Source organism: Anabrus simplex, chromosome 5 (genome assembly GCF_040414725.1).
Source record: "Anabrus simplex isolate iqAnaSimp1 chromosome 5, ASM4041472v1, whole genome shotgun sequence".
Classification (NCBI taxonomy): Eukaryota; Metazoa; Arthropoda; class Insecta; order Orthoptera; family Tettigoniidae; genus Anabrus; species Anabrus simplex.
In genome coordinates, this window is record NC_090269.1 from 183,790,261 (window position 1) to 183,817,260 (window position 27,000).

General features: G+C 37.2%; 1 protein-coding gene across 1 annotated transcript in view; it reads right to left on the minus strand.

Moving 5' to 3' along the window:
• chb (chromosome bows) overlaps positions 1 to 27,000 on the minus strand; it is an 890,037-nt gene that overhangs the window by 15,339 nt on the left and 847,698 nt on the right. The window contains exons 28-29 of the mRNA XM_067147211.2: positions 21,664 to 21,841; positions 9,967 to 10,173 (exon numbers count right to left, since the gene is read on the minus strand). Coding sequence (XP_067003312.1) covers positions 9,967 to 10,173; positions 21,664 to 21,841 — 385 coding nt within the window. The remainder of the gene's footprint in view (positions 1 to 9,966; positions 10,174 to 21,663; positions 21,842 to 27,000) is intronic.

The following is a 27,000-nucleotide window of genomic DNA, read 5'->3' on the forward strand; positions in this document are numbered from 1 at the left end:
TCTGAGGGCTGTTTTATTGCTAAGATAATTGTCGTTGCCTTAAATAAGGAACAAACGATGGTACCTTATCTTCATAATGTGTGTGAATTGCCAGCCACTAACAATGTAACTGTGACCCAGTGTGTGATGGACTTCTTTAAATTATTATGGCCATGTGTTATCAAATACGACTGACTTCTTTTATTTGATACAGCTGCGTGGTGGTGGTGGTGGTGGTATACTTATATGGTACAATCAGGACAAGCACTGAAAGGTATTTTTTCCAACTTAATTCATAGAACTTGCTTAGCACATGCTCCTCATCACATTGCTGAGACAATACACAATTCTTTCCTATTGGTAAATTGATCTGTGGCCTCTACAAATAAATTTTTTCTTAAATCTCCTTTAAAAGTACAGTTGTTTAGATCCACAGCACCTAGTATCTCACTTCCTCTTGTACCAGTGTTAACTCGTAGGGAAACATGGCTGGATGAAGCCTTGTATAATGGTCAGCACATAGAATTAGTCAAGGAGATTGTTAATTCATTGGACTCAAATGATGCTGCATCAATAGAAACGGTTAAAAATAAGCAGTTGGAAGAGAAACCGATGACCATTTTTCTCTCTTACATTAATCACTTACTGTTTTTTTCTTTTAGAAACGGTAAGCAATCTAAGTTCTGTTCTTGGAAATACAGGACAAAAAGTGAAAGAGTGAATGATGTAATATTAAAAAATCCTGGTTATAAACACATTAGTGATATTTGAGAAATTCTCAAAGGAAAACTGTCTGCCACACCAAGAGACTTGCCTCTCTCTGTGGAGCAGTTAACATTGTTTAAATATGCCCCAATAACCTCCTCTGATGTGGCGAGAAGCTTTTCATGTTACAAGTGTTTTTGTGGGACAACAGACAAAGTTTTTCTACTGAAAATTTGTGCAAAGTTACGGTTGTGAACTGCACTTCATCAGTTAACATTGGCAATGGGACCACTTCTGCTTCAACCTCGAGGGAATAATATACGTTTATTAATTTAACACTGTACTAACTCTACTTTCCTACTGCCAAGGGACATTTAATAATTTCAATTTAATAGGGCATATTTATGGGCAATTTTCTGGATTTTTAGAACAAACTTTCAGTCCCTACTTATAACCTATCACTGATTCCCACACATCTTTCAACAAAAATTCTTGTTTCACCTTCAGTGCCTACGATAAATACCGGTAGTTCTCTACTGTAAGCTTAGCCACATTCTTATTTAGTGTTTCTTCCCCAGCCCATCTTAATGCCATTTTTTTGTCATTATTAATGCCACAACTTGCTTCAATTGTTAATTCTTGTCACTCCATTACTTCTTATACACTCTGGGATGCACTGTGGTCCCACAACCTGTTGATATCTCTTCAGTTTACATCGTAATGCCTTACTTTCCAGTGTTCACTCAGTTAAATGTAACTTAAAAGCTCTTCAGTCAGTCGAACACACAAGTTCAATATTACACTGTAACATTCCTGTAAAAAAAAACCCACTATTAAACAAGGAATAAAAATACACACTAGTAAACTATTTTTTTTTTTCCTTGTTTCATAGTGTGCTTTACAGGTATGTTACAGTGTATTATTTATATTGAACTTGTGTGTTGAACAGACTGAAAGCTTTTAAGTTGCATGTAATGCTTAACAGTTCCAGACTAAAAAATTAGGATAACAGCATAGCTTCTTCACACATCTTTATTAACATAAAAACTGCACTCTACCCAGTACAAAATGAATGCAAGGAAAAAAAGGCACCCTATTTCTCCAAAGAATAATACACATGAGAAAGAAACCACTTGAATAGTTACCAACATAAACAATTTGTCATAGGTTGCTGAAGACCATAATAAACAAGATATATTGTTGTAGGTCCGATATCCTAATTGTGGTAAAACCTGCAATAATCATATTTGTAGTCCACATGGCCATACTTCTAAATTGAAGTTTCGCGAAACAAATGAGCATCGCCTTTCCTGTATTGCCAGCGCGCTACGCCCGCAAGAAGAGCTGATGCAAAACGACCGCGGTATACAGCCGTTGTAAAATGCAATACCGTACTCAGAAGAACTAATGAATATGGATTGGAAACAAATCCACAAAAACTACACTTACTAACAACATCTGACACTAATAAGATAATATATTATTAAGAATAAAAGAGGATGAGGAAATAAAACATAGCTTACCGCTAATGGCTCGCACAGGAAGGAGGTTATGACCTACAAAGGGAACACTCTACTGATCTCATAGTCACTAGAACCCTCCAGCAATATAAAAAGCACACTAATTACTGAAGGAAAATGCAAAAGATCGCGAAGTGTACCGAATACCATACATGCTGAGAGAGATAGGTTAGCCACGTGGCGAATGTAAGTATTAGAGTTGGCAACTGGGTTTCAAGATCGTGCTCTGCCGATATAAATCGATATGAATAGCAGATTGGGACTGGTTGGATGTCTATGCTTCAGCACATCACCACCAGACAGAGCCAAAATCTGCCTAAACATCAATTTAGAAGTAGAGCCGTGAGGAGTATAATACAATAGATAAAATAATAGGATTTACGGTGATCTAGCAATTGTGTTAATATATTAATGTTTTGTGTCCATGGATGTATAACATCCATATACTTATCCTGCTTATATATTAGCATGCTCAGTTTACCATGAATAAGGTACCAATGGACAGGATTTTTAAAGACTTGTGACATAGCAATGGACGTATTAACACACAAAGACTTCCAATATGGCGCCAAGGAACATTACCAATAGGTCATTGGTGTGAATAATGTATATATTCTTTGTAGATAGTTAAAAAAAGAGCAATTGTTTTTTAGGGAATAAGAAAGGATAACGCAAGTGTGATAATAGAAAAAAGGACAATTGAAGAGAACAGCATATAATTATATCGCAATGACAATAAAGTTGTTACACAAAGAAGTAAACGTGTTCCCATGTGATATTTTTCTCTTGTAAAAAAATCGCATATTAAGAATGATAATATGTGTAATTTTTAATGAGAAAATATTCCAACAAGATCATGTAACCAGCCAAACTGATTTGACTGCTAAGGGTTAAAATGAAATACTGTAATCACAAGTAATATATGCGCTCTTGCTGACTGTTCAAATAGTCCTTAATTGAAATTTATCTGTTGCTCCTTTGCCAGAATTCTTATTTTCGTCTCCCATACCCAAACTCCCTTGCTAAATTCTTGTTCCCTTCCAACCCCTAAGGTTTGCAAAACCTATAATGTGTCTCATTTTTCATTTATTTCTGTAGAAGAATGTGAATGGCAGAATTAGACCCAATTCATTTCTGCCAATGATCTCCTCTCAACAGCAAAATATTTTAAAAGGTAGATGTAATACATGTCTCTCAACTTCACACTGATACTTCAAATATCAAAAGATTAACATAACAGTTTCAGCTACTAATACCCCAAAAAAACTCTCCAAGCAGCATACAGTTTGAATATGAAAACCCATGGTGCTACATACAGTCCAGATGGGCCTTGAACTACCGAGCAATTGCTACTCAGCCTGAAGGCCCGCAGACTACGATGTGGTGTAGTCGGCGCAAGAATCCTCTTGGCTGTTGTTCTTGGCTTTCTAGACCAGGAGCAGCCGAGAGTAGTACCGGGTGTCCACAATTAAAGTTATGTTATTCAGAAGAGTACAGCATGGGCTGTAATGATCGTATGAGTCTGAAATTTCGTAGATATGCTAACTAAGCAATGCGCTCACGAATTATGCCACAAAAATTATTTCCAAGTTCTGTCATCATGCGGAAATATAGCGCTGTAAGCAATGGTAGGGGTCACAGAAAAAAGGCAGAAAAGATCAAACACATGATAACAGTGGTTCTGGGAGATTTATTAGCATTTATGGTTACATACACTGTTCAACATGGCCTCCAAACTCAGCAACATGCTGCATCTGTAACAAGGCATGGTCGACAGTAGCCTGCAGCACATCGGGTGAAATCAGTGACATGTCGTTGTATGTTAGCCTTTAGATCAGGCAGAGACCGGACATTTCCCTGATAGACACGCTCTTTCAGATATCCCCACAAACAGAAGTCACATGGATTTAGGTCGGGGTACCTCAAAGGCCAAGCATTAGGAAAATACCTAGAGATAATGTGGTCATTATTAAAGGTTTCTCGAAGCAATTCTCTCACCTGGCGAGTGATATGTGGTGTTGCCCTGTCTTGGATTAAAATAACAGTGCGGTCAAATCTGTGTTCCTACAAAGCTGGAATCGTGTGTTGCACAAGAAGGTCCCTATAATGTGCAGATGCCACTGTACACCTAACAGGCCCACGAGGGGTAATCTCCTCAAAGAAAAACGGACCGAGAATGAATGAGGTTGTAAAAAAACACCTAACAGTCACAGAAGTTGAATGCAATGGTTGTTCCTGCACAACCTTTGGAGGAGTCGAACCCATATATGACAGTTCTGTGCATTCACTGCACCCTCCAGAGTAAAATGCACCTCATCAGTCGACAGAATATTCCCCGGGCACATGTTAACCATTTCCACGCGTGCCAGAAATCTAAGGGCAAAGTTACGGCGTTGTTCAACATTTAAGGGTTCCAATTTGTGAACAGTATGAAGTGTGTAGGCATACCAGTGTAAAATGCACCGCAAAATCTTGCGAACTATTGACGGGAGTAGCGACAATTCACTTGACGCAGCTTGAGCACTGGTTACAGAATTCAGAGAATGTGCTGCACAGTCTGCTACAGCAACTTCATCAACAACATAGATGGGAATGGGTCACAGTCCTCTCCCTGGTGTGACACCTAATTCACCCGTTTCCTTGAATTTCTTAATCATTTTCTTCAGCCAATTGCTTGTCATGGGACCTCTTCTCTGCTGTTTCTGTCAGTGATATTTCTGCAATCACTACTGATCTGCATACAGGACAGTCGCCCAGGTGGCAGATTCCGCATCTGTTATTTTCATAGCCTTTTCTTAAATGATTTCAAAGAAACTGGAAATTTACTAATTATCTTCCTTGATAAGTTATTTCAACCCCTAACTCCCCTTCCTATAAATGAATATTTGCCCCAATTTGTCCTCTTGAATTCTAGCTTTATCTTCATATTGTGATCTTTCATACTTTTAAAGACACCACTCAAACTTATTCGTCTACTTATGTCATTTCATCCATCTCTCCACTGACAGCTAGGAACATACCACTTATTGCACAAGACCCATTGAGTGTTTTGGCCTGTATTGAACTTACTACTAATATGTACTTACAAATTCTTGTTATTATATCCACCTTATTATGGGGTCTTACCAGAGACTTATATGCCCTCTCCTTTACATCCTTACTACAATCCCTAAATATCCCTGTAACCATGGGCAGAGATCTGTACCCTTTATTTACAATCATATTTATGTGATTAGCCCAATGAAGATCTTTCCTTATACTAACACCTAGGTACTGAAATTGATTCCCAAAAGGAACTTTTACCCCATCAACACAGTATTTAAAACTGGGAGGACTTTTTCTATTTGTGAAGCTCACAACCTGACTTAACACCGTTTATCATCATACCATTGCCTACTGTCCACCTCACAACATTACTGAGGTCATTTTGCAGTTGCTCACAATCTTGTAACTCATTTATTACTCTGTACCAGTGTTGCCAACTTGGCAGATTTTCCACTAAATTTGGCGGAATTAGAATACTGCCGGCGGAGAAATATATCATTTAGTGGACAGCGGATTTTTTGGCGGAATTCTAGATTTATTATAGCGGAATTTAGCGTTTTATCCATTTTACGTTTAAAAAAAATTGTACTCCAGCCTGTCTCCAAGCTAATCCGTATTTCTTATCAGGAGCTAGCAGTCACATGAGGAAAACATGTTATTTGGATCTGATGTTATGAGATCATGTCATAAATCTGTAATGCGTGGGGAAAGGTTAATTACCTCTTAGTTGACGAATGACGACATAATGAAACTGTGAGACAGCAGCATTTATATTTATGCTATGAAGGAAGACCGTTTAATGAACTGGCCTGTTCTGTGTGTAACCTTTGAGGTAGGGGATTCACCTAGTTTGCACCCGGCAGTAATATGCCTACAAGTTTTAGCTCACCGGCTCGCAGGCAGGGGGTTAATCCCAGTGAAACTCACAGACCAGGTGAGTGCAGACATTTATTATTATTATTATTATTATTATTATTGCTCATTATTTGAGATTGGATTTCTCGGCGGAATTTTAGCAGATTTTTAATAGTATTTAGCAGATGTTGAAAATATAAGTTGGCAACACTGCACTGTACAGAATAACATCATCTGCAAACAGCCTTACCTCTGATTTCACTTCTTTACACATATCACTGATATAAGAAAACATGAAGGTCCACTAATACTGCCTTGAGTAATTCCCCTCTAAATTATTAAAGGGACAGATAAAGCTTCACCTACTGTAATTCTCTGAGTTCTATTTTCTAGAAACATAGCTGCCCATTCAGTCAATCTTTTGTCTAGTCCAACTGCATTCATTTTTGCCAGGAGTCTCCCATGATCTACCCTATCAAATACCTTAGATAGGTCAACCGCAATACAGTCCATTTGACCTCCTGAATCCAAGATATCTGCTATATCTTGCTGGAATCCTACAAGTTGAGCTTCAGTGGAAAAACCTTGCCTAAACACAAACTACCTTCTACCAAACCAGTTATTACTTTTGCAAACCTGTCTAATATAATTAGAAAGAATGATTTCCCACAGCTTACATGCAATGCATGTCAAACTGACTGGCCAGTAATTTTCAGCTTTATGTCTAGTGTTTTTGGATCTCGAAAAAGCATTTGATAGTGTTCCAAGGAAGACTATATGGGAATGCTTAAGAAAGAAAAATGTACCCAAAGGGCTTATCCAGAAAGTTAAAATGCTTTATGAAGACTGCTGCAGTTGCGTACAGATAGGAAATGGTAATTCTGATTGGTTCCAAACCACTAAAGGAGTGCAACAAGGCAGTACCCTTTCACCCTTACTTTTTATCACTGTCATGGATGAAGTCATGAAAGAAATTAAGCAGAAGAACAATATGGACATTAATGCATTTGCAGATGATGTAGTAATTTGGGGAAATACAGAGAAGAAAGTCCAAGAGAGGCTGAACACCTAGAATGAACATTTGAAAGCACACGGATTAACAATAAATACATCGAAAACTGTTACTATGTCTGTCAACAGGCAGAAGAAGAATGGGAAAATAATGCTGGAAAGTACACTGCTGGCAATGGTAGACCAATATAAATATCTTGGGAGCATCACTTCAAGTGATAACAGAATGCAGCATGAGATTCAAAAAACCAGCTCAGTTTTACCATCAAGTTCGGAACCTCCTCTGAAACGAACAAGTTCCCTTAAGATCAAAGCAGATTCTATTCCAATCATACTTCACCCCCATAATAACATACGGCCTAGAAACCTGCACAACAACCCAACAAGTGGATAGCAAACTATAAGCCGCAGAAATGAAGTTCCTACGAACTATGGTACAGAAGACAAAAAGGGACAGGGTAAGGAATGAAAGAATAAGGGAGGAACCTGGTGTGTACCCATCCCAGAATGAAAAAGTGACAAGGGCCCGTTTGAAATGGTTTGGCCATGTCAAACGATTGGACGATGGAAGGACAGCAAAACAATGGCTACACACAGTCGTGGCCGGAAAACGACCGGTAGGAAGACCTAGGAAGAGATGGCTGCACCAAGTGAAAGAGGACATAGGAACAAGAGGAGTCAGCTGGGATGTCGTCTTGAGAGAAGAGTGGTACATGGACAGACAGAAGTAGAGAGAGCTCGTAAACCACACCAGGGCAACTGGAGTGGAAAACTAATGATGATGATGTCTATCACCCTTCCTTTATACACAGGGGCTACTATAGCAACTTTCTATTCATTTAGTGTAGCTCCTTCATGCAAACAATAATCAGGTAAGTACTTCAGATATGGTACTATATCCCAACCCACTGTCTTTCATAATCCCCAGGAATCTTATCAATTCTAGCTGCTTTTCTACTTTTCAACTTTTGTATTTTACTGTAAATGTCACTGTTATCATAGGTAAATTTTAATACTTCTTTAGTATTAGTCACCTCCTCTATCTGGCATTATCCTTGTAAACAACAATCTTTACATACTGCTGACTGGATACTTCTGCGTTTTGAAGATCCTCGAATATACACTCCCCTTGTTCATTAATTATTCCTGGAATGTCCTCCTTGGGACCTGTCTCTGTCTTAAAGTACCTATACATACTCTTCCATTTTTCACTAAAATTTGTATGACCGCCAATTACGCTTGCCATCATATTATCCTTAGCTGACTTCATTGCTAGATTCAATTTAGGTAAGTTCCTTCAATTTCTCCTTACTTCTATAGCCATTTCTAATTATTTCTTTCCGACCAGCACCACTTTCTTTGTCTCTTTACTTCTCTGTTATAATACAGTGGATCTTTACCATTCCTTACCACCCTCAAAGGTATAAACCTGTTTTCACATTCCTCAACAACTGCTTTAAACCCATCCCAGAGTCTGTTTACATATTTATTTACTGTTTACCACCAATCATAGTTACTTTTTAAAATCTCCCTCATGCCTGTTTTAACAGCCATATGATACTGCCTAATAGTCCTAATTTTAATACCTTCCTTTCTTTCTCATTTACTTTCAACTACCACAAAAAGAGCTCTGTGATCACTAATGCCATCTATTACTTCGGTTTCTCTATATAGCTCATCTGGTTTTACCAGTACCACATCCAGAATATTCTTTCACCTAGCTGGTTACATCACTTTCTGAGTCAGCTGCCCTGCCCATATTAACTTATTTGCCATTTGTTGGTCATGTTTCCTATCATTTGCATTATCTTCCCAATTGACATTTGGTAAATTGATATCACCCGTTACTATCACGCTCCTTTCCATATCGTTCCCCACATAGCTGATTATCTTATCAAATAATTCTGAATCAGCGTCAGCACTACCCTTTCTTGGCCTGTACACTCCAAAGATATCAAGATGCCTATTATATTTAGAGATGAGCCTTACACATAGAATTTCATGTTTGTCATCTTTAACCTTTTCGTAGCTTACAAATTCTTCTTTCACCAGATGAATACACCCCCACCTACCATACCTATCCTATCTCTACGATACACACTCCCGTTCCCTGAGAATATTTCTGCATCCATTATATCATTTCTCAGCCATGATTCAACTCCTATTACAGTATCTGGTAAGTATATATCTATTAATTACTTAATTCTATTCCTTTACAATACTTCTACAGTTGAGTACTAACATTTTTATGTCATCCCTACTTGACGTCCAGCTCCCCGTACCCTTATCACCGCTCCCTAGGCCACCCAGTTTCCCTGACTGTACCTCCCTATAACCCATCTAAATAAATTTCCTAACTTATATGTACCACTGCGGTTTACATGTCGTTCTGATAAAACAACTTCACTAGTAGTGAACGGTCTGTCTTCCCAATAGGCATTATGTTTCACACGTTAAAGTTCAACTTTCTTACACTACAACGAAGATTCACTTCACAAAAGGAATCAACATGTGTCGCCAAGCAACCACCAAGAAACTTAAACAATATGCAATTCTACCGGAAAAAAATTTGTCATCAGAGTTACGAAATATTGCACTTTCTGACCGTTTACAGCACCATATTTTTGTCTGGGTGACAAAATTGGGAACTAATAATTTTAGTGGCATAATTCGAGAGTGCATTCTTAGTTAGCATATCTACGATATTTCAGACTACTACGATCATTAGTGCTGCTGTACCGCTCTTGTGGACACCCGGTACTTAAAAACTTTACATTCCCTCCATTGTCACTATAAACTCTGAAATCAATTGCTGAAACAGAACACATGAATTCAAAACCAGATGACTTACCTTGATAAGTGCTGGCATCACATCTGCAAGGAATGGTTCTACAACTTCCCGGCTTTTATTTTCAACCAATTTAGTCAGCATCTTTATAGCTGCCAGATTGACAGGGTACTCTCCAGTCATGATAAGGGGATTCAAGACCCGAACTACGACATCTGGTGGTAGCACAGTACCCATAGTTGCAGCACACGTTTCAGCAGCACGTACCACCTGGAAGTGAGGCCATTGCATTCATCAGGATAAAGAAATGTGTAAACAAAAGAAAAAGTAGAACTACAAGCTTAAAGAACTTCTAGTTTGATTCTCTATGCTACAACCCAGCCTACAAGTTTAATTTTCAGAATGTGAACTTGAGACTAAATCTTCTGGTTTTTTATCCTACCAGATTAAGGCAATTTAATATAACTGGTAATTTAAACTTATCAAGGATTCCCGTTCTACACTTGTCACGATGTTAGAGCTTGCAGGCCTGATCCTGAGAGCTATATCGGCGGGAGCATAAACTCTTGGCAGGGTCCCCCAAGCCAGACAGGTTAAAGATGATAGACCAAAACAAAGGGATACCCTGGTCCTCCAGGTTGGGGGTTTGATCATGGGGCTAACAACTGCTGTTCGTGTTTCCATGATGGTCCTGGAAATTTAGTACTTTTCAGTAATGTAAGCTAGATTTTCTATATTTCTGTTGTTACATAGCTGAAATATATTCTTTACGGTACCTACTATAATAAAAATTTTAAGTTATTTGCTTGTTGTTTGAGGGATCGCCTTCAGTTTTAATCATCCTTTATGAAGTTGCCTTCGATGAGTCGTTTCTTCTTTGCGGTTCAGATTTTACTGCCTCGCCTTTATGCTTGACAAACATGTCTTCCTCCTGTCGTCATTCCCTAATTTTCTTGTTGGTTAACTCTTACCACGTCACACTGTTTCGTCAACACCAATTTCACTTACTACTGGTTCCGGGTAAAGTCGGGTGTCCTTCCACCCTTCTTCGTATTATTTAATATTGCTTATGCTCTTTTCAATACTTATTTATTTAAATCTTTATACAGATATTCTCTTAAGGCCTACATTTACATTAATAACATTTTTTAATGTTTATTTTTACTTCTATTGGCTAGTTTTAGTTTTTAGTCTCCTTTCAGCTCTATTTTTTTGTACGCACTTCGCCCTGCCTTCTTTGAATAAAAAGGGCTGTGTTCCGGCTTGGGCACAGAGACCACAAAGACTGCACAGACTGTTTTTTTTTTTTTTTCTTTTTTTCTTTCTAGTTGCTTTACATTGCACCGACACAGATAGGTCTTATGGCGATGATGGGATAGGAAAGGAATAGGGGTTGGAAGGAAGCGGCCGTGTCCTTAATTAAGGTACAGCCCCAGCATTTGCCTGGTGTGAAAAATGGGAAACCACAGAAAACCATCTTCAGGGCTGCCGAAAGTTGGGCTCGAATCCACGATCTCCCGGATGCAAGCTCACAGCCACACGCCTCTATGCGCACGGCTAACTTGCCCGGTCGAACAGACTGCAAGCACTTCACACACTTCAGCCAGCGGAATGCAATATACATCATTACTCATCGCTTGCCAGTACTCTGTACCTCGCCTGAAGCATCCTTTTCCTTGAAGGCTTCACAAATTCCATGTTGGACTGAGAAACCTTAGCCTACAGTTAAACAACATACCACCTAATTACGTACCTGTAATAAAAGTACTGGAAGACGTTGCTGAGTACAACAACAGCACTGCTATTTTGTCCTAAAGCGACACCATACACAAGAGTAGTTTTATGTGTCCAACAAGATTTTTAATACCTACACCAAGTTTTTATCACATCCTTAACCTAACACTTGAAAGTGCCTCATCCAAAGAAGGCTATTACACGATTAATGTGTTGTAAAAATAGATCGCCACACTTGAATGTACGACATTTACACAAGACTTTTACGTGTTCATACGCATTGCAGAAACACGCCAAATATTTCATATAACCCTCAAGTTTTTTTTAAAAAATGTGAAATTGTTGTCAAAATAATTTTAGGTGTCACTATGTTTATACATTGCTATTATAACCTATTATGTATTTTGCTAGTTTTGTAATTTAGGCTGATGATGACACTTCCGAAATGTGTCTAAACCAGTCCCTCGAATAAAAATATGTTGTAAACACTATCTTGTACAACATACACTTTGTATTGAAAAGGTGGAACCCTCACTGAAATTCAACTTTTGTGATTAAATATCCTGACATTAACAAACAAAACTGAAGAGCTGGTTACCTCATGGAAAGGAGGAAACTTCTGATCATGGGGTTGAGTGAAACAAAGTGGAAGAAAACCAGGAAAATAAATATCAAATTGGACCACAGCCTCTACTGGAAGTAGAGTCTAAGAACAGAGTGGGATGCAGAATTTCTAACACATGAAAACATAGATGCTTGCAGGCACGTTAAGTTTGTTAGTGAAAGGATAAGTAAGTTATTTGTGAACCTAGGAGGAAAACATATACAATGTGATCCAAGCCTATGTCACACAGGTAGGATGCTCAAAAGAAGAAAAAGGTCAACTTCCTTAATAACTTAGAAGACACACTGGGTATGAAAAGCTAATTGTAACGGGAGATTTTAATTCAATCAAAATATCAATATCAATCAATCAAGACTGATCTGCATTTAGGGCAGTCACCCAGGTGCCAGATTCCCTATCTGTTGTTTTCCTAGCTTTTTCCTAAATGATTTCAAAGAAATTGGATATATATATGTTATGGCTTTATATTATTACCACTTTGGTTTTCCACTAATATTTTATATGAACTGTTTTTAATTAGAATTTTAATAGAAGTAGTTTTAGTCTCTGACAAGATTATAGTTTAATCATAAGACAGTTTTCCATTAGCATCTTTATATATTGTATCACTTTTCACATTTTTATGTTCCGAATTTTAATAACTGACTAAACTTTTAACTTCCACTTTAAATTTAGTTGTATTTTTGATGACTGTGTTTAGGCTGAAGATGCCCTTAATTGAGGGTGAAACATGTCCCATGTAACTAAGAATCTATTTATGTAACCACTATAAGTGAAAATATAAGTACTGAATAGGTGGAACAAATTAAAACACCTTTATTATTGTTGAAACATACCACTTAGTCGAGCAGCTTTTCTTCTTTCTCTCAATTCCTCCCAACCCAAACTTTGAACAAATCGAGCTACTTTTCTTTGGATTTTTTCCAGTTCTTGAATTGGGTAATCCTGGTGAGGGTCCCATACACTGGAACCATACTCTAGTTGGAGTCTTACAGGAGACTTATATGCCCTCTCCTTTACATCCTTACTACAACCCCTAAACACCCTCATAACCATGTGCAGAGATCTGTACTCTTTATTTACAATCCCATTTATGTGATTACCCCAATGAAGATCTTTCCTTATATTAACACCTAGGTATTTACAATGATCCCCAAAGGGAACTTTCACCCCATCAACGCAGTAATTAAAACTGAGAGGACTTTTCCTATTTGTGAAACTCACAACCTGACTTTTAACCCCGTTTATCAACATACCATTGCCTGCTGTCCATCTCACAACATTTTCGAGGTCACTCTGCAGTTGCTCACAATCTTGTAAAAAGCAAAAAGCCTTACCTCCGATTCCACTCCTTTACTCATATCATTTATATATATAAGAAAATATAAAGGTCCGATAATACTGCCTTGAGGAATTCCCCTCTTAATTATTACAGGGTCAGATAAAGCTTCACCTACTCTAATTCTCTTAGATCTATTTTCTAGAAATATAGCAACCCATTCAGTCACTCTTTTGTCTAGTCCAACTGCACTAATTTTTGCCAGTAGTCTCCCATGATCCACCCTATCAAATGCTTTAGACAGGTCAATCGCGATACAGTCCATTTGACCTCCTGAATCCAAGGTATCTGCTATATCTTGCTGGAATCCTACAAGTTGAGCTTCAGTGGAATAACCTTTCCTAAAACCGAATTGCCTTCTATCGAACCAGTTATTAATTTCACAAACATGTCTAATATAATTAGAAAAGAATGCCCTCCCAAAGCTTACATACAATGCACGTCAAACTTACTGGCCTGTAATTTTCAGCTTTATGTCTATCACCCTTTCCTTTATACACAGGGCTTACTATAGCAACTCTCCATTCATCTGGTATAGCTCCTCTGACCAAACAATAATCAAATAAGTACTTCAGATATGGTACTATATCCCAACCCATTATCTTTAGTATATCTCCAGAAATCTGATCAATTCCAGCCGCTTTTCTAGTTTTCAACTTTTGTATCTTATTGTAAATGTCACTGTTATCATATGTAAATTTTAATACTTCTTTGGCCTTAATCTGCTCCTCTATCTGGACATTATCCTTGTAACCAACAATCTTTACATACTGCTGACTGAATACTTCTGCCTTTTGAAGATCCTCACATACACACTCTCCTTGTTCATTAATTATTCTTGGAATATCCTTCTTGGAACCTGTTTCTGCCTTAAAATACCTATACATACCCTTCCATTTTTCACTAAAATTTGTATGACTGTCAATTTTGCTTGCCATCATGTTATCCTTAGCTGCCTTCTTTGGTAGATTCAATTTTCTAGTAAGTTCCTTCAACTTCTCCTTACTTCCACAAGTTGCCTCACAACGAACAGGATATGAATCCTCATAAGACATCCCCAAACTCCAAAACCTATCCCTATCAACAGCAATGAAACTATTCAAAATTAAAGTTATGCCGACTGCCACATATTCAATTAATTTGGCCTTACTTGTCGGTGAACAACCTTAGGAAGCTAGAAAGCGTCAAAGTGAGATTTATTAACAGAGCTCTCTCAATATCAAAATCCTCAAGAAATAACTACGCCTATAAAATAGCGCACGAAACCTTCTTCATGGAAGACATAAGGCACATTTTTGGTCTACCGGAAGCGCATGCATATAAAACTATCACCGAGGAGAGACGGAAAAAAGCCGACGAGATACCCCAAGAAATAATGGAGACTGATGCAATGAAGTCAGAAATTTGGAAGGGACCAAATTTCAAGCTTCGACATCTATATACACGATTCGCTGTCCATGGATTTCATGGAAGGATCTGCCAGAATGAGGCAGAATGAACCCAAGGAGGATTGCGTCTGCAAGAAATGCAATAATCCATGCTCTAAATACCATTTAGTGGAGTGTGTAAACAGACCTCATTCTCTAATCACAGAAATGACAGAGTGGTGAAAAACTTGATTGTACACATTGTGTTTAATAAATTAATTATAATTTCGTAAACTTTAAAATGTTCCTTTTGTAATTTAAAACTTTTTCTCCATCTAGTCACCTCCATAGTATAGGCTTAGTCTCTGTAACTTTGGGCTAGAAGTCCACATAGGGTTTTTAGAATTTTCAAGTGAACTTCAAAGGAGTGCAAGTGTTCGACTCCTAACATTCTGATTTACAACCAATAACTTCAACCTTTTATTTTTAATAAGGCCATGTAGAATGGGCACTTATTGCCTCTGTTCAAGTTAACTTTTCTTATTTAATTTCCCATCTTTGTAACGTAGACTGTCGAGCAAGTAAGACAGTGGAAACTAGTTGTATATTTACTTAATGTAAAAGTTAAACTGTGCTTTTGAGAGGCTTGAATTTTGTACCTTGTGGAGAGTAGTCTCCTAGGTGATCGTAAGGAGCAAAGAAGCTCTTTCTAATGTTGTAAATTTTGAAGCCCCATCATTATGTGTAATTCATTGGAGCATTAGTGCTCTCAGTAATAGTGTAATGTTTGAGCTATCTAACTCGCCTGTTTATTGTACCTGATTATGTGTTCTTGTTTAACAAAGTTTAAGATCTGAAAAGAAACAAAGAAAAATTTCGATTTTTTAAATTTTTTTTAATTTTTTTTTTTTACACGTTGCTTTACATCGCATTGACACAGATAGGTCTTATGGCGACGATGGGATAGGAAAGGCTAGGAGTGGGAAGGAAGTGGCCGTGGCCTTAATTAAGGTACAGCCCCAGCATTTGCCTTGTGTGAAAATGGGAAACCACAGAAAACCATCTTCAGGGCTGCTGACAATGGGATTCGACCCCACTCTCTCCCGAAGGCCGCACTTAAGCGACTGCAGCTATCGAGCTCGGTGTATTTCAAATTTTACAGTTATAAATTATACTTTGATTTTTTCTATGTCCACCCATTCATGATCGCATCTTCTTACACCTTACACTTAATCTTCGGGACAAGTGGTAGCAGAGTGTGGTTGAATGGGTCTGGACATAGCCCCTTTTGACATCTGATCACAGTATTTGAAACCAAACTAATTTTTTTTTCCATGTCTGGAATTTTTCACATTTTGTAAACTTTTCATTCACTATGTCTGGTCCTAGGGAAGTCCTTACACCATGATATCTGCGCAAGGAGGAATTAAGTTACAAACTGTTAATTAGAAAAGTCCAATCTGGTGCAGGGAAACTCAGAGAATCTTTAGAGCTTCCCATCTGTATTCCGATATGTGAGGAGAATGATATAGATGTTGATTCCCATGGGGAACCTGTAATATTTGTCCCGAATGAGTAAATTTATAATACCAAAAATGGTCCGTTACTGGACATTATAAATTTTCCAGCTAACTCATCCCTGGTTGCCAGCGGTGTTAGAGCTGCTGTGTTAGAAGCTGGTTTAGAGTTTTCAGATTAACTTGTTGCTTATGGGATAAAGTGATTTGTAATTTATATTCAGCACATCCATCTTACCACTAACAATCTCGCCAACTTCCATCCTCTAATCACTACCTTATCTAATGTTATATTTGACGATATTGGAACTATATTGAGCACAGGTCCAAAACAGAATTGGTCTAAACCTAAAATAATTGAAAACGTAATAACCACTATGGTAGAAACTGAATTAGCCATCAATAAACTATCACTCATATACAAGATGAAGTTAGATATGAAGCAAAAAAGAAATTAGAAAACCTCCTTAAACCATTACATAATGATATTCCCATTAATCTTAATAATAACCACATTAATAAAGATAATAATTTAACGCATAAACAAATTCACAATCTCAGAAAGAAAATTACTGATCATAACCTCATCATAACTAAGACAGATAAAGGTAATTCTATGGTCATTACAAAAAAGATGAATATATAAAAAAACAGAACAATTCCTTTCTAATAGTTCATTTTCCCCAATTAAGAAAGGTTCCACCGCCAAACTCCGTCAACTCAAACAAATACTAAGAAATTAATCTTGTATATTAACAGATTATGAATGTTATTTTCTCATCAACATGAATCCTGGCCTACCCATGGCCAGAGCACTTCCAAAAATACATAAACCCAGCATCCCAATTAGACCAATAGTTACAGACCCAGTCATTCAGACATTCTTATAAACAAATTACCATTTTCTAGCCAACAAATGTATTAGAAACACTAAAGAACTAGTTGACAAAATCAACCTTTTTAAAATTAAACCTAACCACTCCATCCATTCATTTGATATTGTTAAATGTATCCCAGCATCCCCATACCTGAAGTTTGTTCCATTATACAACAGAATCTGACAAAATACAGTAAATTAAGTAAACTTGAAATTCTTGAATTTACTTCTATTTTAAAATTTGTTTTAAATAACAATTATTTTAGTTTTAACACTATATATCAACAAAATGGTCTAGCGATGCGTTCACCGACCTCAGGAATCTTAGCTGAAATCTACCTTGATAATTTAGAATATACCAGAATTTTTAACAATAGTATTTTCAGTAACATTCAATTTAGGGCCAGATATGTAGATGATACTACAGTATAGTTATAATGCATGATAACTTAGTCGATGCTGCCACCACCCTTTCAAACTTAAACACACTTGATCCATATATAAAATTCACTCAAGAATCAGAAACTGAATATAAAATCAATTTTTTAGACTTTACGATCTCAAGATGCCATAATTCCCTTAGCTACAAAATTTATAGAAAATGTACACAAACCATCAACACCATTCGTCAAGACTCTTTACATCCATAAGTCCACAAAGGTGCTGCATACTACAGCATGGTTCATCATGCATTCAATATACCAATGTTAAAAAGAACATCTTATACATCTATTAAATACCATCAGAAACATGCCAAGGCCAACAAATATAATAGACATTTCATAGAAGGAATAATGAATAAAATCAGACATCAACTTTCCACTACCCTCACTTAAGAAGAAAAAACTAACAAAACCTTATTTTCCACTTTCACTTTAATAATCCACAGATACACCAGAATTCTAAAATTAAAAAAAAAACATGATATAAAAATATATTTTAAAACAGACAATAATAAAACATCAATCCTACACAACACAAACTCAATTAATTATAATAAAAATAATAAATTCTAGAGATCAGGTGTTTATATGCTTAAAATGTAGTAGCTGTGTCGGCCAAACAGGTAGAAACTTTGACATGAGGTACTTCTTGTAAACAGAATATATTTTCAGCTATGGGAAAACATATGATGGATTCAAACCATAAATTCATGAATACTGATCAGATCTAAAAATCTCAAAAATGGTTAATAAGGGCTCTCTGTTCACTATAATTGAAAATTGTTTCATCCACCTTGATCAGATCCTTAATCCTAATTTCAACCTTAATGGGATATCAGAAAAAACAAACCCTTCATTTGATCTATTAATTCCTATTTTTAATAAAAAGAAATTAAATTTTCCAAATTCCCTCCACCAATCACCCACCACTCCACATCTCTCAGCCCCACCTTAATGTAAATCATCAATATTAGAAACAAACGAAAATCACAACACTTTCCTATCAATATTATTATTTTTACACTTGTTTAAACAGAACTGAATTCTACAAGATTCTCCAAGTGCTAATATTTTAAGCGTTTCCCCTGGTCTTCAGTGAAGTGTTTTCTTCCAATTGAAAAAACTGCAAACTTACATAAGAGGTATAATTGTGATGATTGTTTTAACATCCAAATCATTACTTGACCTGCACTGCACTGCACTGATTTTTAAGAACACATGCTGTCTTCATACAATTTTTCTGTAATTCATGTCTTGCCTAAACTTGATTTTGACTGATGACAGTCTAAAGAAAGTCCGAAAGTAGTTTCATGAAATGTATGTAACTTTGAAGGTTACAATAATTAGTACTGAATAGGTGGGAAACCTTTACCGTTTGTTTTATATTATTCAACACTTTATAAAGCAACAGGATGAACTATCACGCAGTATATTTTGGACTTCAGATGTAGTGGCATCCTTCTGTCGCAGAGTACACCTGTGACTTCTCTCCATCTCATACATGCTGCCTTTATCCTACTTTGCAATGCTTAATTATGTATATTAATTTAAATTAAGATAGGCCTATATGCCAAGGAGAGTGAATCGTGTGCAACATGAAAGTCAATAAAGTTCAATAACTGAGGATACAGGTAGCTGTGAAAAAGAAATCAAGTGCTGCATCTTGCTGCGACGTATAGCTCTGGCAAAATTAAAGGAAGATATGGCAAGACAGAGCAATTACATTGGATGTAATATTGGAAACAAACGAAAACACTTTCCTATCAATATTATTCTTTTCAGACTTGTTTCAACGTGTCTTCCTGATCTTCATGTATGGATGCGAGACTTGGATTATAGCTAGAGATAGAAACCAAATCTGTTAGAGTGGTAAAATGGGTAAATTGTTTTTACCCTCAAGATTGACTGTGTGTGTAAAATGTGTACCCTCAAGATTGACTGTGTGCAATATTTAAAAAAAATGTTCTGTTTGCTTTTTGTATGTGTGTTTTAAGGGAAAAATGTTATTTTAGGGTGTTTGTTTTCGGCGATTTTATTATGTGTAGATCTTTTTTTCCCCCCCCGTAAAGGTATTGTCTTTATAACTTTCGGGGCACGGTGTATTCGCATGTGCCAGGTTTGGCAAGATTCTTTGACTAGTTTCTAGTTGCATCAGAATAGAAATTTCTCGAAGCTACGACCGGTATTTGGTCATAAGTTCTCTCTGGGCCCTCATCGGCCAAAATAAAACCCCTTTCTATTGGTGAATGCAAGATATGCGGGTGCGCTAATTGGTTATTTCTCGATTTCACCACTTCCGGCCGCTGGCCACTTGACCAGAGCCAAGCTTGTTCTTTCGGTCTTTTTGGTTGAACCAGCGAAGGGAGAAGGTGTCTCCTCCATCTGATGAGTCTTCCGGCACTCCAAGGTAAGCACTATTTGTTCATATTTCAGTTTATCAACTTTCAAATGTAGTTTCTTAATTTCTAATGACTTAGTCTTCGTGGCTAGTCATATTCATTTTGTTTTAGAGGCACTTCCCTTTTCCTTTTGGCTTGATTTATTGTGTTGTAATTATATAAAATTTCATTCCCCTTTTCTTTGGTTTTAATTGTGTAAAATATATAAATTTTAAGTTTCCCTTGGGTTTGCTTCTAGTAGTGCTGTTTTGTCTTAGCATACTCTTGTTCATGATAAGCTTCTTATTCGGAAGTGTTTTAAAAAAGGCTGCTTCCTGAGAGGGCTCTGGGTTAAGATTTCAATTATTTTCACCTTTTCGTTCCTTCTTTATTTCTTAACATGTAGGTGTGGTTTGTTAACGTGTGTTCCTTCTTTTAAATTACTTCTAATTATTATTAAAATATTTCTAATTATTTCTGTATGTTATTTTAAACTCACCACCGTGAAGCTAGTACGATGGCTCTCTCTAAATTTGCTGTGTTAACCTAAACTTGCGTCACTGATGGCCCCGTTTGTAATGTTATTTTCTAATTGGTATCATTTCAGTACATGTAGTACTTAATAGAATCATCGCTAATTTTGTTTTCTCGGTGACGCAGTACCTTCTCACGGCCCAGGTAGGGTCCAAACCACTTCCCATCTCCGTTCCTTTAGTTGCCATGTTGGCTAACCTGCTAGTTATATTCTGACGTTTTCCTGTACTTACCGTGTGTGAGTGTTTGATTTTATTTGATCTGGTCTGAATATCATTATTTTCCTTATAACGTTTTTTATTATTATTATTGTTGTTTAAACCTTTAATGCTGTGTAATCCCCGGAAGGGTTACAAAATCAATGCCTTCAAAATGCGGTGCCGGAGAAGGATGTTGCAAATACTATGGACAACTAGGTGAACAAATGATTCTGCCATCCAAGAAGTTGAATACAAGTAACTCTATGCCAAGTTGTGTACCAGAGAATCCCGCAATTCTCTAGTCGCATCATGAGGAGAAAGGATGACAACCTGGAAGAAAACTATTTATCCAAGAAAAGATTCATTGTAAAACGTAATGAGGACGAGTCACAAAAGGATAGGCTGATCAAATCAGAGAGACCACTAATTTACCATGGAGAACTACTGTCCAGAAGACATAGGACATTACAGAATGGCATCAATTATGAGAGAAATAACAAAGTCCTTGGGTCACAATACTCAATCATGAGTGTATCGACTAAGAGAGAGAGAGGGAGAGAAAGAGATATGAATGCCAAGGGTATTACAGGGTAAATCAGAAAATGTTTTGCCAAGTTTTCCAATTATTTCTGATATGCTAAACCCGAAACTATTTCTCAGATTATTAGAATATCTTAACTAGACACACAGTATGAGGCACTTTCTATTCCGGATAATTAACTATGAGCCAACATTCATGCACTCACCTCTTTGCTTGCATCCTTGTAAGACTGTAGAACTTTCAGTACTAATAATTCTACATAGTCTTGGAAGCAACTTGCAAGGGCACGTCGCTTTAACATCTCTGTCAAAATAGCCAGGACCTGCACTTGGACTGGAGCATCAGGACGAGAAAGGTGTTCCAACAAAATCCGCAACAGAAGTCTGAAATTAGTATTTTAAAATCATCTCAATTATCTCAAATTTCAAATATACAGTAGTTCAGCACAAAGTATAATCTATATATTAAAGAGTTTTGTCTGTATATTGCTCAGAATTTGAAAATAATGGTATTTCTGTATCAGTCATGTCCATAGTAACAAGGAAATGCATTTTTTACTTTTCCGTAATTTCTGTCTGTCTGTCTGTCTGTCTGTCTATCTGTCTATCTATCTGTCTGTCTGTACACGCATCACGAGAAAATGGCTGAAGAGAATTTAATGAAAATCAGTATGCGAAGTCCAGGTATTAGCCGCTACAATCTAGGCTATAAATCATTTTACTCACGCTGAGTGAAATGGTAGTTTAGGGGAAGGCCTTAAATTTAATTCTTAAATATTTATATTATTAGTGGTACTATCAATAAATATTACATAACTAAAGTTATATAGAATTAAATTTCTGATCATTTATGCCATACATTGTTACTATACCGGCTTTGATAACACAGATATTCATGAATTTGTATTTTTGTTGCCATGTCCACATCAACGCCAAGCCACGAGAATATGGGTTAACAGAATTTAATGAAAGTCGGTATTTAGAGTCGGGGAATAAGAAACTACAGTCTAAGTTAAAAACAATTTTATTCGCCCTGCATGAAATTGTAGTTTAGGGGAAGCCGCCTAAAACTGAATGTTTAAGTACCTATGTCATTGGTCCTATCGAAAAGTGCTACTTAACAAAAGTTATAGAGAATACAATTTCCGACCATTTATGTTTTATTCAACTTTAGCGTACCGACTATGATAAGAGTGGTATTTCAGAGTCGGAAGGAAACTAAATGTGAAGGCGTACAATAACATTACATTGACCATTGTTTGTGGTGATGTTCTTTGTCTCTTATGCTGCCGCTCAACTCCGACAGATGGGATTACTGCTGCATACCGAGTATAACAGCCTGACTGAATATTGGGGAAAATAGCCGGGGAGTTAGAAAACTTTCTCCTTTAGCATGTCATTCCTCTGGTTCATACATTTTCTGATACCGTACTGCTGGTGCGTAACACACTGGTTCATCATAGTATTCCAGCTATTCGATCCCTACTCTGACGCGCTGTTTTGAATGATCAGTGTGCTCTCTCAAGGCAGAGGATCACGTAGTAGTAGTAGTAGTAGTAGTAGTAGTATGACCTGGTCTAGAATTACCCACCTCCCTCCCTGAAAAAAGACTAAGAGTGTTCACGGATCATGGCTGTCTGAGGCCTGGTCATTCCAGCTCTGGAAGTTTGGACTGTTATATTGGCAGCATAGTACTGTTCGTTAAAAGTGAGAAAATGTGTGGTTTTTCATTTAATTGAGTATTTAATGTGAAATCATTGCCTTTACTCGTGCAGTTGTAATGCCCTATGTTCATTCCAGTTGAAAAAACCCACTAAGACAATCTTTCTGAGGATGTAAAAGAGCAGGTGGAGAGAGAGTGTGTCATTACAATGCAATTCCCCAACCTGATTGAGACTGATGGTAGGAAAGACGTTTGGTGATTTCTCCGCCGTGTTTCTAGGGTAACTTTAAGCGCTAAGCAATTTAATACAGTCTTGCTCACGACGTGTACTCTACCTAACCTACTGTTCTGTATACAATGTAGAATTCCGTAGCAAAGCACGGGTACATCAGCTAGTTAAAAAATAAACAGATAAGATGATTTGAGACCTGGAGGCTAGTGTTCTGATTCATAATTTGGTTCTTAGTTCATACATGCCAACTTTCAAAAGTAAAAAATCAGGAGAAATTTGGCAGTGAATCACGATGTATTACGACACATCACTGATTGCCGAACATGAACTAATACATTATAATCCAATACAGCAACAACTCTATTAGGCCTACATATATATTTTTGTCATTATTTATATTGAACCATCCCGTTCATGGTCGAAGAACGATAATACGCTGATAATTATGATATGCAGATGAGACCACAAAGAAAGGATATTAGACTGTATTTTATTGTGCAGTAGTACCTAACAATGCGCGCTTTTCAAGAGAGCTTAGCATCAGAAGCAAGATGAAGTTCCCAGCATGAACATTAAAATTTATGAACCCAAACGAACCACTTAGCTTATAGCATTTGACGCTAACAACTTCATGAGAAACCGCGGGGAAGCTTACCTTGGAGGGAAACAAAACTTATTGGATATTTCTGGCCACAAGAGGAATAGAGAGATTTGGATATAATAGTTGGAATTAGCATATTTTTCTGCAAATTTTGGTATGCCACATGACAGTAGTAGTAATCTCAATGAATTAATGAATAAATATCTTAAGCACCGTGAGAGAATTTCCATCTCTGCGTGCAAGCTTTCAAGTGGCCACACAGGATGATCCCGCAAGCGTGGGTAATGCTCATTCATATATACAGCCCGCGAGAATGCTAGCATCATTCACTGTGCGTATTGCTGACAGGGAGGTGTTCGTCTCACGGCAACTTAATGAAGAGAAGATAGCCTTTATCTCCACGCATCGCAGTTAGACTGCATTGTCCTAGTGACATGTAAATAATAACTATCTGAGATGTAAATAGGAACTTTGTACAGCGAAATGATCGAATAGATTTTCTTTGGAAACATTTCTTTGCTAGTAATTATTCCATGCAAAGTTATATACAACAATCTGATGCTAACGTGTTCTCAATTAGTGTTACAAGCTAGTGGATGCTCGGAAAGACAGTGTTACTTCAATTCTTTCAGATTAATTTTGGTCAAGTGTAAGTTCCATTTCTACTGAGAATTGTGTGACCGTTTTATAAAGATAAAACTAAAGGAGAGTCAAGATATTTAAGGGATTAAGTCAGAAGGCAAGAGGGGATCCTAGGCATCAGAATAAGAACACAGTATAATATGGTTTTTCCTAGCAGTTTCTCTAACATCACGAGTGTACCTGATACTGCCAATTCATCATGCTGTGGCAGTAGTACGAGTGGAACAACGGAACATCCTTCACCGCAGAGAGGCACGAGCGAGGACCGCTGGCAGCGTGCATCCCACCCTGACGAGGCACTGTCCACAACGAGGAGTCGGCGATCCACTTACCAGAACAAGTTCGAACTGAACATCGAAGAGGATCATGATGTCACCGGTCATGAACCCCTGACTGCCGTCACTCATCAACAACATTAGCATGGTGTGTTAATAATCAGGTCCACAGGGGAACTACTCAGATGATATCACAGATGCAGGTCAGACCAAATCTAATTTCTCAGCATGAAGCAGAGATAGGCTAATGACAGGATGTTAATAATGTAACTAAGGCATTCCGCCAATATGTAAATAACAAATGTGTCCTCGGGCACTTGTACTTAGATTTATGCCCCGGGACTCATGCGTGTAGGGTAGTTTAATTTTTGCATGCTGTTGTTTCACATTTTATTTTCATTGGTGTCATAACTTCTTGTACATAATGTCTTCAGTCAATGGAAATAAGGGTCGTATAATTTCATCTACCAAAGACTTATGCAGTCTCAGATTTTTATAGGCAGAACAAGATATTTAGGGACTAGCTACATGCATGAGGCATGTGTAGACATTAGTGGTTTATTGTCAGACGGAATATTATACGATCTTCTATATTTACTTTAATGCACTTTGAATCGGGCACGAAATTGAGCTGGTCATGAATTTATGCAGAAATAAGTAAGAAATGAGATATATGTTTGATAAGCCCAGAAACAATGGATAAAGCCCTTAATAGCGCAATGAATGCAGGCATAAGCTGTGATATGATAGTTATGTATGCTGGTAAAGTGCACGAGGGAGTATCTGAATAAATGCTCCAGTTGAATTTGAGTTATGAACAGATTAGAGTGCTGGATTTCACAGTGTATAGAATGTGTAGACATGTGGTAATTACATGTGAGTTATATTAATAAGAGGGCATAGTCATTTATAATTTTAATGGGCTAAAATTGGATGTACGATTGTTCACCAGTGGTTTGTTTACCAGCTGTCAGCCAGTTGTAATTTACGGCTGTCTCATCATGGCGTCTCAGTTCGTGCAGGTCCCTTGCCGTGTTAAAAAGAAAAGCATAGCGTTCTGACGTAACTGCAGGGGAAGTCTACAAGTTTGAGGGAACAATACTGTCTCTGTCAAAAAAGAAGGGATCGTTGACCTAATTCTTACTGTTGTTTGGAAAGTAAAACTTATACACGACTGCCTATATCATTTGTCCGTGTATATCGAGATCCATGATATGTCTGCGCATTGTACTGCATTATAATTAGGGTTGTTGCAGGACTTTCTGTAGTCTTGAGTTCGATTCCCATATGGTAGATTTTGTATTGCATGTTTTAGTTTTAAGGGTGTGCGCTAACCGTAAGTCCTGTGGCATAAATTCACTAGGGATAATTTTTTTATGTTATTTGTGTATGCGATTTAGCTATCCAGAAATTCATTATTTGATTTTTTTTTTAGGTTTGGTTGCTGCGGCATCTAAGGAGTGCGATGCTACGGTTCTCCCACCATATTATAAACGTCGATCGGAGATTCATTTTTCTTAAGGGGACTTGGGACACACTTTTTTCGGTAAATGGATGAAATTGTCGGAATTTGAATTCTGGCATAAATAAATTATATTAACCTTGCTCTACATAACAAAAGTGGTTTTGTGCCGCTGTGACTATTTTTGACGTAGTTACGGCCGTTTTTAAGTGGCTCTGCACGGTCATTTGATTCTCCACCACGCCCCCTTTTCTCTGTATGCTTGGCTATCCGTGTCCCTTCTGTTACCATTAATTCCCTCTTTTCGGTAGCATTGAGATGATACAATTTTTGAATACTGGAATATATACTGCCATCTGTTGGCTATGTTATGAACTACTTCAACCTATAATTTAGTCAACATAAAACTTAATATTTTAGAACATGTTTATAATTATATCCATTCTAGTGACATGTTTGACTTGAAAAATTCTATGTGTTTATAGAAGTAGTATTTTAATATGTTTGAGAGTTGTAACCAAATGCATACATTTAATAAGTTAGTGGACAGCCTGACATCAGCCTATACACTTCCTTGTTTACTATTGGGTTTGTTTTGGTCAGTTTCGTGAATTGCAAGCACGGTTGCAGGAAATTGTTAGTGAATATTATATCAAATCATGAGGAAG